Source organism: Asterias rubens, chromosome 21 (assembly GCF_902459465.1).
Source record: "Asterias rubens chromosome 21, eAstRub1.3, whole genome shotgun sequence".
NCBI classification, from domain to species: Eukaryota; Metazoa; Echinodermata; class Asteroidea; order Forcipulatida; family Asteriidae; genus Asterias; species Asterias rubens.
This window is the reverse complement of record NC_047082.1, coordinates 6307416-6322065: the sequence shown is the minus strand read 5'-3', so window position 1 is coordinate 6322065 and position 14650 is coordinate 6307416. Positions and strand designations below refer to the sequence as shown.

The 14650-nt window shown below is 39.0% G+C and overlaps 2 protein-coding genes across 5 annotated transcripts in view; both read left to right on the top strand.

The window, feature by feature from the left end:
- LOC117304455 (receptor-type tyrosine-protein phosphatase T-like) overlaps positions 1–12566 on the top strand; it is a 51414-nt gene extending 38848 nt beyond the window's left edge. The window contains exons 18-25 of one of the 4 annotated variants that reach the window (XM_033788924.1): positions 219–616; positions 3568–3667; positions 3976–4052; positions 4338–4472; positions 4985–5104; positions 6479–6624; positions 7108–7243; positions 10310–12566. In XM_033788924.1, coding sequence (XP_033644815.1) covers positions 219–616; positions 3568–3667; positions 3976–4052; positions 4338–4472; positions 4985–5104; positions 6479–6624; positions 7108–7243; positions 10310–10381 — 1184 coding nt within the window. In that variant the 3' untranslated portion in view covers positions 10382–12566. Of the gene's footprint in view, positions 1–200; positions 617–3567; positions 3668–3975; positions 4053–4337; positions 4473–4984; positions 5105–6478; positions 6625–7107; positions 7244–10309 lie in introns of those variants that run through there. The other 3 variants (XM_033788923.1, XM_033788922.1, XM_033788925.1) reach the window with 3 other exon arrangements.
- A 1059-nt stretch (positions 12567–13625) lies between these two features.
- On the top strand, positions 13626–14121 carry LOC117304785 (pulmonary surfactant-associated protein D-like). Its single transcript, XM_033789393.1, has one exon. The coding sequence runs from the start codon at positions 13626–13628 to the stop codon at positions 14061–14063; it is 438 nt and encodes a 145-aa protein (XP_033645284.1). The 3' UTR covers positions 14064–14121.
- The last annotated feature ends 529 nt before the right edge of the window (positions 14122–14650 follow it).

Genomic DNA, 14650 nt, shown 5'->3' with positions numbered 1-14650 from the left:
TCAAATGGTAAGCCTTGCATTTTCTACTATTAACACGATTCAAATGTTGGATGTTCTATTAAACTATTGACCCTTTTAAACATTATGTTGTTGTTGGCATCGTTGCGAAAAACTTTGATCCATAAACTATACAAGTTTGATCAAATAGTACAAATATTATACACAATTTCTGTACATGCTTTTTGTTGAAATCTTCACAGTAATTGTTGTTACAGCAGGGATGCGAGTATTAAGCAATGACAACCTTTCTTCAGGACTAGAACATCCAACGAGTGATGTTACCTATGACGTTATTGCTGATACCACAATGAGCACTGCACGAGCCACGGCACCAGCCATTTCACCAGCCACTTCACCAGCCACTGCACCAGCCACCACACCAGCTACGGCACCAGCCAATTCACCAGCCACTTCACAAGCCACGGCACCAGCCAATTCACCAGCCACTTCACCAGCCACGGCATCAGCCACTGCACCAGCCAGACCGAAGATCTTGGTTAAGAAGAAACAGTTTACTGCTCCTATCCCGATTCTCTTGTCAGAGTTCGACGATTATGTCAGCAAAAAGAAGAAGGAAACATACAAAAAAGGCAATGGGTTTCTGTTTGATTATGAGGTGAGTCATGATAATGTGGTTCTGTAATAAAACCATGTGACGTTGTTGTGCGCTTTTTAGCCAAAGTAGACCCCTCAAAGCACCTCATATTATTATCACTAATTGGTATTACACATTATAGTCCAATGCACTTGACTGCTTGCAAGAAACGCTCATTATGCTGAGCGAGATTTTACACTAGTTTGTGTTAACTGCAAGATGTATGTGGGTCTATAGTGCCGAGTACTGTTGGCGTCAATGTGCATTCAAAGTAAAGCCCGGTTCAACATCATGCGAATGCGAATGTGAATCATATTTACGTGCAAAGCCCGGTTCATATGCTTCTCTCACACTTGGGCGAAGATTCTTGCGAATATGGATATTTGAAATTCGCGGTGAATTCGCCCAAAATTTGCGAATTGATAGTGAATATTTTCACGTCGCCCTCGGTCACCCCATGACCTGTCCGTACCAATATGTTACGATTTTTTACGAATGCTTAACAATGCTAGCCAATGATTGCCAATGCCTTACAATAGCTTACGAAAGTTGCCAACGCTTACGCACGCTTTACCAACGTTACTAATGGCTACCAATGCTTACTAAAATCTACGGCGAATGACTGTCTTCGCAACATTCGCTGAAATTAAAAAGCGCTTCCCAATGCTGTTTCAAACTGTTGCGAATAATATTAGAGTGAATGTGCTTACGAATGAAAATATTTGACAATCGCTCATACTTTGCAACATTCGCCGTGTCTTCGTTCACGCCCCATCTCCTTACGAAGATCGGTCAATTTACAAACCGGTTTGTTAATTTCAGCGAATGTTGTGAAGACGGTCATTCGCCTTGACATTCGTTAGCATTGGTAAGCCATTGTTGACGTCTGTAAGCATGCGTGAGCGTTGGCAACGTTCGTAAAGGCACCTGTAAGACGTCTGTAACCTTCGCGGGCCAGAGCGAGATTTGCCCCTGTACTTATAGCAATCGCGGCCGCGTAATCCATTGTTCGGAAATTAGTCAGAAAATAGCAAGACATTGGCAACGATGGTAAGACATTGGCTTTACTTGTTTGAAATTGTTGGTAAGCTCAGTCGCGACGTGCGCAACGTTCGTTGCCTATTTGTAAGGCATTGGCTAGCATTGTCAAGCATTGGTCATATATTGTTAAGGAGAGGTCGAGGGACGACCGAGGGGTGACCAAGATGAAAATATTCACCACCCAATCGCAATTGTTTGGCGAATTCACCGCGAATGTAAACAATTTTATTCGCAAGAATATTTGCCACATTTTGATTGAGTGATCTTCGAAAAGAGGTAAAGAATGACTAGTGAACGTTCCGAAATTGTTACCAATGCTTACGAAACACGACGAATGTTGCGAAGTTTGAGCGAATGTCAAATAGTTCCATTTTGTAAGTCCAATCGCTAGCTTATTTTCCCTAGTGTGAGAGTAGCAATACTTCCTGCGAATGCGATACGAATGTTGACGTCACATATTCGCAACGAAACTCGCACTGAATTGAGTTGCCCTCAACTCACTCGGAGAATATGCTAGCGAATGGAAATATTTAACAATCGCTCAAACTTGGCAACATTCGCCGTGTCTTCATAAGCGTTGGTAACATATTCACTACATTCACAAGTCGTTCGCCCCCTCAATTTATGCTGTTCTCACACGGCGAATATGCTAACGGAAGGAAATATTTGACAATCGCTCACACTTCGCAACATTCGCCGTGTCTTCCTAAGCGTGGGTAACAAATTCGGAACGTTCACAAATTATTACCCACCTCCTTACAAAGATCGGTCAATTTAGAAACCGGTTTCTAAATTTCACCGAATGTTGCGAAGACGTCATTCGCCGTCGACTTTTGTAAGCATTGGTATTATGTGTTAGATATTAGTAAGGAGAGGTTTAAGGACGACCAAGAACACGCCTTGAACACCAAGCAGGGTGGATATGTGCGCATTACAAGTCTTATTATTATTATTATTATTATTATTATTATTATTATTATTATTATTATTATTATTATTATTATTATTATTATTATTATTATTATTATTAACATATTCACTATCAAATCGCAACTTTCGGGCGAAATCATCGCGAATTTCAAATATTCATATCCGCAAGAATATTCGTCCAAGTGTGAGAGTAGCATTAAGACGTCACAAATTCGCAACGAATAATTCGAAGCAGTTGAATTGTGCTCAATTCCTGCGAAACATTCGCTACAAACACGGCCCTGTGACGTCAACATTCGCATTTGCAGGAAGTAGGAACCGGGGTCTAGAGGTTGTCGAAGCGATGACAATGGGTGGCACAGTGTTTAGGGGATTCCTACTAGTGGAGCAAGCCCTTGGAATAACAGTCAAAAACTGGTATAAGTACTCAAACCGAACCTCCAACTTCACGGAGCCCTGATCATATTATCATCTGTCTTAAAACCACAAAATGAGGCCAGTTCCCGTTTGAGAATTGGCTACCACCCCAGTAGCCTGGGCATAACAGTTGTCTGGGGAAACTTCAAGAATGCTTATAATCCATTTACGTAAATGACCGATTAAAGTCACAGTAAAACCACTATACAAAGAGAGGATGTTCAGAGATTTAATTTGGCTAATAGGAAATTCACGAAATGCCATGATGCATTGATGTATGCTTGCACAATTGTAAAGTCACCTGGAAGTGGTATTTTGTCAAAATAAAGCGCTTGTCACGAATATTTGTGTTTTGATGAGTGGTTTGTGTATGAACTGTTAACTACGGTTCTAAAAATTTTTTTTATCTTATTTACAAATTTGAGAGTAGACCCCGAGCCGAGAGGGTGCTGTTCGTGGCGTCAATCGAGGCGCAAAATTTTAAGAGAAAGTGCTGCACAGTTTTTCCAACAAACCCATCTCTAATAGTCATGTGGTAAGATGCATTACATAATAACCGAATCATTCTGGTTGTCTTGATACAGAATCTAAACTTGGTCACCAACATTCCGAACCCTGACATATTTAAAGGAGGTTGGCTACCAGACAACGTTAAGAAAAATAGATTTCCAGGCAAACTACCAGGTGAGGTTTGATTCATTTTATAGTGACCTCTCAAGGAAAGGTTGTGCTGTTTATAATAGCAAAGCAGCTTTCTTTATCTACCAAACTGAAACAAACTAAAGTTATTCTCCCAGCAGTATTTATTAACACTTTAAAAGGTGTTGCTATAAAACCTACGCCAGGGTGGCGGGATATCTTTTTCAACCACACTGTCACCAATTTAAAGCTTGGTTGAACCAGCTCAAGGCATGATATATGTAGGCCTCACTGAAGGATCTAGTGAAGCACCAAACGGTGAAATTAATGTCATCAACTTTATATTTTTTAAGTTGATCTGTACCGACCTCAGTTGATGACATCAGGAAAACATGGATACAACAACCACATCAATGCCTGCTTCCTCAATGTAGGTAACATACTTGGGTGATTTTTGTTGTTCCTTCTTAAAAACTCAACCACTAGAGAAATATTTCGATCTTCAAGGTCACTGAAAAGTCATACCAGTAGCAATTCTCCACAGTTTTATTTTCATATGAAAGCTGACTGGTTTTAAAAAGCATACCGGAACCAATCCTCAGAGAAATGTTCACATCTGAAATTAATAATGTTTGTATTTTTTTTGGAAAACAATGATACACTCTCCGTAAAAGCTGGGCTTGAATCGTAACAACTTTGTCTTCCAATTTGAAAGAGTCCTAGCTACAAGGGACAGTACGTTACTACCTCAATGCCCTTATCCCACACCATCAGTGACATGTGGAGAATGGTATATGACTACAAGTCAACTTGTATCGTCATGTTGAATACACTAGAGAAAAAAGACCACGTGAGTAGAAGTAGTTGTACTTAAAAACAAATTGAAATTAATTTGATCATTAAAAATATCTACATTTAATACCGACTCCCAATGTAGCACACCCAAAGTAGTTTATGTCATACCATGTAAGAGATGTGGGCTACAATGTGTGGGAGAGACTCAGACCAAACCCTGGTTTGGACCGAAAGCTAAGGCCATCTACCCTACTCATAATAATGGCATAAATAAGTACGAACAAATACATATCCATTTATAGAAAAATAACAGAGGGTAAAGGGATTAAGGGAATGATCCAGAAAAAGTAGGTGGCTGTGAACCATTAGGACCAAAGTGGTGACAAAGGCTGATCAATATGAAATGATGGATTACTGGATCATAAAAGTGTTGCTTGGAAAATTAATTTCGAAAGTCTACTGTATTTTATAAGAACATTTTTACTTTTAAAAACTCATTTGTTTTGCGCATGTTTATATCTTAATCATTATCTCTACTTGTTTTCCTTCCCACATACGTGTGTCAAGTATTGGCCAGAGAGAGACTCTGCATCATATGGCAATCTGACAGTTACTCTACAGTCTACCGATAAAGTGGGACCAAACATCATCATACGCTACCTATACCTGGCCAACAAGGATAATCAGGTATCAAGCTAGAATAATTCTTTAAAACCGTGCATTGTGTCAAACCAAGGCTGTCTAGATAAGTTACTGCGGCTGCGACTTTGGCTGTTGCTAATGGTGTTGTTATGGGTATCTTATGCTTTAGTGCATGTTCAGGTAATGATTGAGCGGTAGCCGCAACCTCTATTTAATAAGATATGGCTTAAGGCTGTCTCAACTGGTCACTGCGGATGTGGCTGTTGCTAATGGTGTTGCTATGGGTATCCTAGCTTCAGTGTATGCTCAGGTAAAGATTAAGCGGTAGCCTCAACCTCTACTTAAGATATGGCTTAAGGCTGTCTCAACTGGTCACTGCGGATGTGGCTGTCGCTAGTGGTGTTGCTATGGGTATCCTAGCTTCAGTGTATGCTCAGGTAAAGATTAAGCGGTAGCCTCAACCTCTACTTAAGATATGGCTTAAGGCTGTCTCAACTGGTCACTGCGGCTGTGGCTGTTGCAAATGGGGTTGCTGTATGAATCCTATGCTCAATCACATGCTCAGATAAAGATGAAGCCATAGCCGCAGCCAGTACTTCAGTTATGGCTTAATACTGTAAGAGTTTATCACTGTGGTTCTGGCTGTTGCCGATGATGTTACTAATTATAAGGGGTACCTAATTTTGTGATGTGCAGGTTAAACGACCAAGTCGTAGCCACTTATTCAGACATGGAGTAAGAAGTGGTGGCTTTTAAAACTTCCCTGGAAAATGTACTCCCACAGCGTACCATGCTTGGATATACAAATTATACGGTTTGAATAATTACTTAAAAAACACTGGAATTAAAGGCCTCTCGCTGTTGCATTTTGCCTTGTTTAGCTTCGAGCAAGGCAATGGAATTAAAGGCCTCTCGCTGTTGCATTTTGCCTTGTCTAGCCTCGAGCAAGGCAATGGATTTGTTTGAATTATCTTTGTTTAATTTTATTTTATTTGCGCCACGCCTCTGTATGCGGGTGGGTCGTGCGATGCGGTACTCAATTACGCAGAGTGTGTATTTTGTGGGTTTACGGCGGTTTTTTTTCGGACTGAACAATGCGATTGCCTTGAGCAAGGCTAAGTGTCCCTTCGAAAGTTTCCAATAGTTTTTAAGATTTTCCACTGTTAACTGTACAAATTAATGTTCATATCAGTGCAAAAAGTTGTTTTTTAGAAAGAAAACGAGTTCACTACAGGTCTGTGCTTGCTTAAATGGCAGAACTGTTATACCTACTGAAACTAATGTTACATGAATCATTTGAGGCATGGCTACAACGGCATATACACATTACACAAACAGGATACAGTGTGTTTGCACTGACTGACTTTCTAATTGCAGAAGTTTTTAAGATTTGGTTTCATTCTTGCCATTGATACACAGGAATCCCGTCTGATTTGCCACCTTCAACTCCTGAACTGGCCCGTAGGTGGAATACCATCATCACCCAAATCCATCGTGGAATTGGTTACAGCCGTTAAAGAGTGGCAACTCGAGCATAAGGATGACCGAATTACAATTCAGTGCATGTATGATGTTTGGTCATTTTCTTCCGCTAGTTTTAAAGAAAAACACAATCCAACAACTCGTTAAGTTTCAAACATATTAGAGATTTTGTGTCCTTTCTTTTACAAATGTAATGCATACTACAAGAACCCATAAAAATGAATTTGGGAAAATGTGGTGGGCTGAGAGAGTAACTTGTTAATTTTTCAACTATTTTTCAACCACATCACCTCCTTTAAACGTCGATCACATCAGTCCAATCCTTTTATTGATATATTCGGAATCAAAGCAACAACTTGTAATCCTAATTGTTATTGGTTCGTAAAGTTCCAATTGAAAATAAACAGTAACTTCTTATTCATGATCCAGATTTAATCAGAAAAGAAAACACAATAAAATTTACAGTAAGAATAAGATAGAGGCTGATAGTTTTATTTGCGTTTTAGAAAACCCCAATCATCTGTGTACACCTCTTTCGAATGATGTAATGGTTTTGTTCTTAACAGTGATGGTGAGGGCGTCAGTGGAACATTCTGTGCCCTCCTTAACGTCATAGAGAGACTAGAAGTTGAAAATAAAGTGGATGTCTTCCAGACAGTCCAGAAACTCAGAGTCTCTTGTCATGGATTGGTGCAGTCACAGGTAAGTTGACTTTACTATTGGGGCATCGTCTCATATGGCAAAGTGTACTTCATGGAGTGGTGCAGTCACAGGTAAGTTGACTTTACTATTGGGGCATCGTCTCATATGGCAAAGTGTACTTCATGGATTGGTGCAGTCACAGGTAAGCTGACTTTACCATTGGGGCATCGTCTCATATGGCAAAGTGTACTTCATCGATTGGTGCAGTCACAGGTAAGCTGACTTACCATTGGGGCATCGTCTCATTATTGCAAAATGTACTTTATCGATTGGTGCAGTCACAGGTAAGCTGACTTTACCATTAGGACATTGCATCATGACGAGCAAAGTGTACTTCATGGATTGGTGCAGTCACAGGTAAGCTGAGTTTACCATTCGAACATTGCATCATGACGAGCAAAGTGTACTGCATAAATTGGTGCAGTCACATGTAAGCTGAGTTTACCATTCGAACATTGCATCTTAGGGGAGCAGAGTGTGCTTTGAGTGTACTTATAGATAAGCTGACTTAACCGTTAGGACATTATGCCGAGTTTACTCTGGTATACTTTGGCAGCCGAGTTTTCCATATGCGGCCAGTCTCTGTTCCTCAAACGCATCTGGCAGCCTACGGACACCATTGGCCAATTTTGCTTATCGGAAAATGGTTACCTCCCAAAGTTCAGTTTTTGCATATGTACCCTCTTAACTGGTATCCCTGTATTTGCGGCTTAGCAGTAAGTAATTAAGCAACATTTTCTGCTAAACAGCAAAACACAAATTATACACTGAGCTAAGATTGTTCTTAAAGCGGGTGTGTCAGCCTGATCCGAGCAGGCTACATGATCTCAAAAGGCAACAGTACCCATATTTTCTAGATAAGGTCAATGCATGTAAACTCATTATCAAAAAGTGTGCACAGTCTGATGGAAATATTCTTTTTTAGGTGTTCGTGCTGATGCACGAACACCTATTGTTATTGCTCTGTTTTTTTTCTCTTCTCCATCTTCCTTCTTCTTCCCGTCAACTCTTATCTACAGCATAACTCAAGATTCAAGCCAAACTGAACCTTGAAACTCACCAGACAATTGAACCTCAATACGAAGACGGCACAGTTTTCATTACGTCATGATGACGTCATTAGGTGTCAAATTACAGGGTTTTTAAAGTCTCAACGAATATGAAAGCTATGATGTTCAAGGTTTTCGCATCTCATAGACCAAGACTGGGGCAACATTTGAAAAGTTAACGCCAAAATCGTACGACCTTAGCATCCGGGTCGTTACCCTGGGTCGAAGTTCACCTTCGGGTTTTTTTCGTCAAAAAACAACTTTCGAGCTTTTCTACGGAATAACTCAAGATTGAGATTGAATGGAATGTTGAAACTCAACAGATAGTTGAACCTCAGTATCAAGACAACACATACTTAATTACGTCATTATGACGTCATCGGGAATTGAATTACGTTAGATCAAAGTTTAATATTTGTAAAAATCATAACTCAAAAACTATGAATCGGATTTTGACAATCTACACATCATCGGATAGATCATTAAAAGTTGGACAAATGCTTCACAGAACACGTAAAATATTTTTAATACTTCTAGTGCAAAACAAAATTTGAAAATTTCATAAAATCTTATCGTATTCATGTTTTTAAAACTACTGATCATTTCAACGTAATTTTTGTTTCAGATTGTAAAACAACAATCCCGCTCAATCTTTTGCACAGAAATAACAAAATTTGGACGTTTACATCAGTCGAAAAGGGACGTCAAAGCACCTGTTGACCCACGCGTTTACCCCATTTTGATCAACAACGCACGCTATGTACGCTATGCAGTGCAAGCGCGGGAATTCCCAAAAGTGCTCTCTTTAGTCCAGCGAAAGAGGGCGCTGTAACGTTTTTAGTAACATCGAGCGCTGAGTGAATCGCGGTGAATCGCAGTAGTTGAGTAATAATGAACAACGTCTCGCACCAAAACTACAAGTAGGAATACATATGCATTGATGTTATAAGATACATTATACACCTTCAGATAGTCCATCACATAATTATAAAATGTTTACAAGTCATACATCAGCTGAAAGGTTTTAATGAACTAGTCAGGATCTACACAAATGAAATCAGTTTAAACTTGGCTTCTTGTTCAAACCAGAGGTTGAAAATAATTGGTCAAAGAAAAATAATTTCACAACCACACATTTGATTTTTTATATATTTATACGTCATTGGGTAGGTATGTAACAACTTAAGAAACGATACACAACATTGACTATTAAACCTTGACCTCCAGTTAAACAGGAAGATGCAGTTAATTATTTGAAAAAATATTACCCCAGAACCAGAAATTAGTTGTTTATTATCTGAACGTCGTCAGATAAGGCTTTGAAAAACATTACTAACGCTATAATTTGTGACCTGACAAAATTGTCTTCCGGTTCAAACCGGATGTTTAATATTTGAAAAAAAATCATAACATCTGAACCATACATTGGATTTTTTCAATCTATGCATCATCTGAAAGGTCTTAATAGACTTATCACGTGCTATACAATATGCGACCCTGTTTGACCTTGACTTCCAGTTAAAGTTGGAAATTGATATATAATGTTTGAAAAATAAAAAAATCCTAAACCACATGATTTGATTTTTATCATCTATACGTCAAAAGATAGAACTCAAAAGACATCACCAACGCTACCAAGTGTGACCTCATTTGACAGTACCTTCCGGTTCAAAACGGAAGTTGAAACTTTATATTTGAACAAACCATAACTTCTAAACCAAATATTGGATTTTTACAACCCATCCATCATTTAAAAGGTCTTAATAAACTTATCACGCGCTACATAAAAAGTAACCCCTATTTGACCTTTTCTCCAATGCAAACCGGAAGTTGGTGTTTAATTTGTAAAAAAATCATAACTCCGTAACCAGTCATTGGATTGATGAGGTAAAATGTTGTCACCAATTCATTCACTCACTCACCACGAACACCTTGTTTTTGTAGTAAACAAAAATTGTATATGTACCTCTAGTTCAGGGTATTATTTTTTCTTTTCTCTCTTTTTCGTTTCGTTCAGGAGCAGTACGAGTTTATATACGAGGCCTTACAGATGTATTTGGGCGTTAACGCTTTGTACGCAAACCTTTAGACCCCCCCCCCCCCCATCAACTGGTTCCTTGTGGAAGCTGGTACCATAACGATCGGTCAAGGAATGATAGAAAGTGGTCTACTTTGTAAGACGATCGTACTTTTGTTATTGTTAATAAAAAGTGTCTTATTTATCCGAAAAGTATTTGAGTTTTTGGGAAGATGATATTGTTTCGACTGGTTTCATTTAATAACTGGATATGTATATTTGCTATCGGGGGACGTCGTCTGACAGAAACGGTGCACTCTGTTACTTGTCAATTGGCACAATGGTTAGACAAAACAATTCTTGACAATTTTGAGAATAAAATTATTGTTTCAGTTTGTTTTTAACTCACTACAGGGTCTGATTTAATTTATTTTGTGTACATTTGAATAAAATAATCTGAAATAAATATCCACATTTTTCTTTGTAGTTGGGCCTACTCTGACTCGGATGAACAATTCAAAGATTTATATTTTAGGATCCGAGCTGCGTAATAATTTGCTGCTTTTGGCACACCCTTCTTGAGATATGTTCTGTATCTGACCTGAATACCAATGAGGTCAAACTCAGGAACTCTACGCGTGAGCAGAATAACGCAACTGAATGTACAATCATTCTATCAGACTCTAACTGTATTTGCATTGATTAATTTTTGCTTTTAGAAAGTAGGACACATAGACTTTAGGCCTACTATTTAATCAAACAAATTAATTTGTAAATAGCTGTGTCTTGCAATTCTCATGCATTACACTTTGTGTGGATTTAATTGTTGGAAGTAAATTAAAAGACTAATTTTAATTTTGTTTAATTTTAGCATTTTTAAAGAATGAATAACATTTAAAGAATATACATGTATTTAGTTTATTATTATGAAACATATCATACTGTCTGTTTTCATAACTTTATCCTTGATTTGACTGAAAGTTATCATGTGAGTATTTCGATCACTGTGCAGAACGTTTTCTTTAATTGTATGTATATTATTATGCAAAAATAAAATAAGCTTATGCATTTATTTGATATGCCTTCAAAAATAATGTATTAATTCAAATGCAACACAGGAGTACTTGAAAGAAAATTGTTGTACTGAAAACGAATCTGAATTAACGATGAAATTGATGGTTATATTAAAACACTCAGAAAACATATTTTGTTGCATTATTTTTTAGGAATGCTGTATACACAATTTCAATGCATTTACCAAGGGTTTAAGCCTACGCCCCAGTTTTATAAAGCCGTTTGTCGGTAGTGTTTTTTTGACACACATCATTTGTATGGAAGTGACAATTTTAACAAGCAATCACTTCACTTAACAGTGGTTACCAGGTGATGTCCACTTACCAAATGAACGTTAACGTCACCACTTCACTTAACAGTGGTTACCAGGTGATGTCCACTAACCAAATGAACGTTAACGTCACCACTTCACTTAACAGTGGTTACCAGGTGATGTCCACTAACCAAATGAACGTTAACGTCACCACTTCACTTAACAGTGGTTACCAGGTGATGTCCACTAACCAAATGAACGTTAACGTCACCACTTCACTTAACAGTGGTTACCAGGTGATGTCCACTAACCAAATGAACGTTAACGTCACCACTTCACTTAACAGTGGTTACCAGGTGATGTCCACTAACCAAATGAACGTTAACGTCACCACTTTACTTAACAGTGGTTACCAGGTGATGTCCACTAACCAAATAAACGTTAACGTCACCACTTCACTTAACAGTGGTTACCAGGTGATGTCCACTAACCAAATGAACGTTAACGTCACCACTTCACTTAACAGTGGTTACCAGGTGATGTCCACTAACCAAATGAACGTTAACGTCACCACTTCACTTAACAGTGGTTACCAGGTGATGTCCACTAACCAAATGAACGTTAACGTCACCACTTCACTTAACAGTGGTTACCAGGTGATGTCCACTAACCAAATGAACGTTAACGTCACCACTTCACTTAACAGTGGTTACCAGGTGATGTCCACTAACCAAATGAACGTTAACGTCATCACATTATGCCCTCCCTCTTCATTAAAAAAAATGCTAAATTTCAATTCAGAACCGTTTGTAATGATTTTGTTTTAGATATAGGCCTACTATGTTCAGTTTAACTTTTTGTAACTTATAACAATCTTGAATTTGAACTGTATCAGCAATTGTCGTAAATAATAAATGTCTGCTAATTGTAGCCATTTTATGAAATCATTTATTGAGTGCCCAACAGAGAACGAAATGTGGTGAATCAATTGATATGAATATAGGCAAAACGTTACGGCACCAAGCCAAAAGGTAAACATTGGAGATGGACACATGGCCGGAAAAGGGACCTAACTTATTTTTTTTATTAAGGGGAAGACAAAAACAATGTGAGACCATTGAAATTTGGCAAAGGTTGAGGATTGAATGGGAATGCTGGCCCACTTAAGTCGTTCCTTATAACTTGCTTGGCCTTTAAAAATTACCAGTTGTAGCTTCCACACTGGTAATGGTGCTGCAAAGAGGATGAGCTTGCCGTTGGCACCACTGCCTGATTTATACCTCCAAACATGCAAATGCTAAGCCACTGGGGCACTGCGGGTTCCACTACCCCGTTCCCCAGACCCAGTCCCAATCCCAATGGAAATGTCGAGTTATGACACTGTACAGGTTGGTTGGATGGAGTGTTTATTAAACCCAGAGGATGAAGTGGCATGTATTGAGAACCAATGACTTAAGGAACGTATTCGTTTACCTCGGAGACGTATTTTAAATTTTTAATTTTTAATACGATCGAGCACTTGGTCTTGGGTTTGGTTGTATCGATCTCTTCTATCAATGCGTCCACACGTCTCTGCGATGCGATACACAATGATGATTGTGCAAATACGATTACAAATACGTAATTTCTTTTTGAGTAACCTTTTTTGAGTATCCTGCCTTTGAATCGACAGATTAGGATCAGAACTGCTGGAAAATAATACAATTGGATCACCATAGCAACGTGACGCTGAGATTTGAAAACCTCAGATGCTTAATTGTTTTATTTAAGTCAACTGTTTACCTGTTGATACCAGAGTAGGCAAAGCGTTGTTCATGCAAGTTGGAGTTTTCTAGCGTTGCCTGCAAAATTTCTCCTTTATTGTCAATCATGAAAACTTTAGTTTTACTTTTCGCAGTTGCCTTTTATTTCTTGGTATCGAGCTGCAATGAAGATTTGATCTGCCCCTCCGAGTGGGTTATATTTGGCGAGTCATGCTACAAGTCAGTGATGGAGAGAATGACTTTTGATGACGCAGACATCACATGTACCGACATGAGAAGCCGTGTGGCAGTCCCTACTTCACTCCAAGAGCATCTATTTATCTGGGAGTTGGTCAATGCAGTTGATTCAGAAGCAGTTTATATCGGCTGTACTGACAAGGAGGAAGAAGGCAAGTGGTTGCAGCCTGGTGACGGGGGTGAAGAATGTAGTTTCTTCAACTGGTATCCAGGAGAACCCAACAATGCAGGGGGTGAAGATTGCGCGTTCATGAATCCTGATTTCAATGGTCGCTGGAGTGATAATACTTGTATCTGGCCAAAATACGTGGTCTGCCAGCGACCTGCCGTCGCACCAACCACCCCGCATATCCGTCTGCACTGCCTGCAAGCAGACACCAACGGCCGCTTCGCATCCCACTGCCTGACCGGTCATGTCATCGAGTAGGTACCGATCAAGGGCGTGGTTGCGTGTGGCTCAGCGTGCCGGGATGAGCCTAGATGCCGCTCCTTCAATGTACGACTTGGACGCAGCAGCAAAGAGCAGCTCTGCCAAATCAATGACGTCATTGTGAGGAAGCTGATAAAAAGGATATCCCGATGGATAGTTCTTGTTATTATTTCAACAACTGACAACATACAAAAGAACAAACCGCTGGAGAAACGGCCGAATTGACAACATAATGAATTGAGAATGGATTGCTAGATTATTTAATAACTCCACAGATATGATTAGTGATTATCAGCGAAGCAGAATAAGTTGTGGTGATGTCTAATTTTAAATTTACTGCCCTCCACAATCCCCAAAATAATTTCCCTCCTTTACTATAGCAGTAGCAACCAATGTTATGCCATTTTCGGACGTCACACCGTCTTTAAAATTAACAGTGAATATTACTTTTAAAGTCACCTTAAAGTCACCTGGAAATTGATTTTTATTTTATTTTTTCAATTATAACAGTATATGCTCAGTAACAATGAAACCATTTCTTCTCGGGTCGGGGCCTGCTCTTAAATTTGTAAATAAGATAAGAA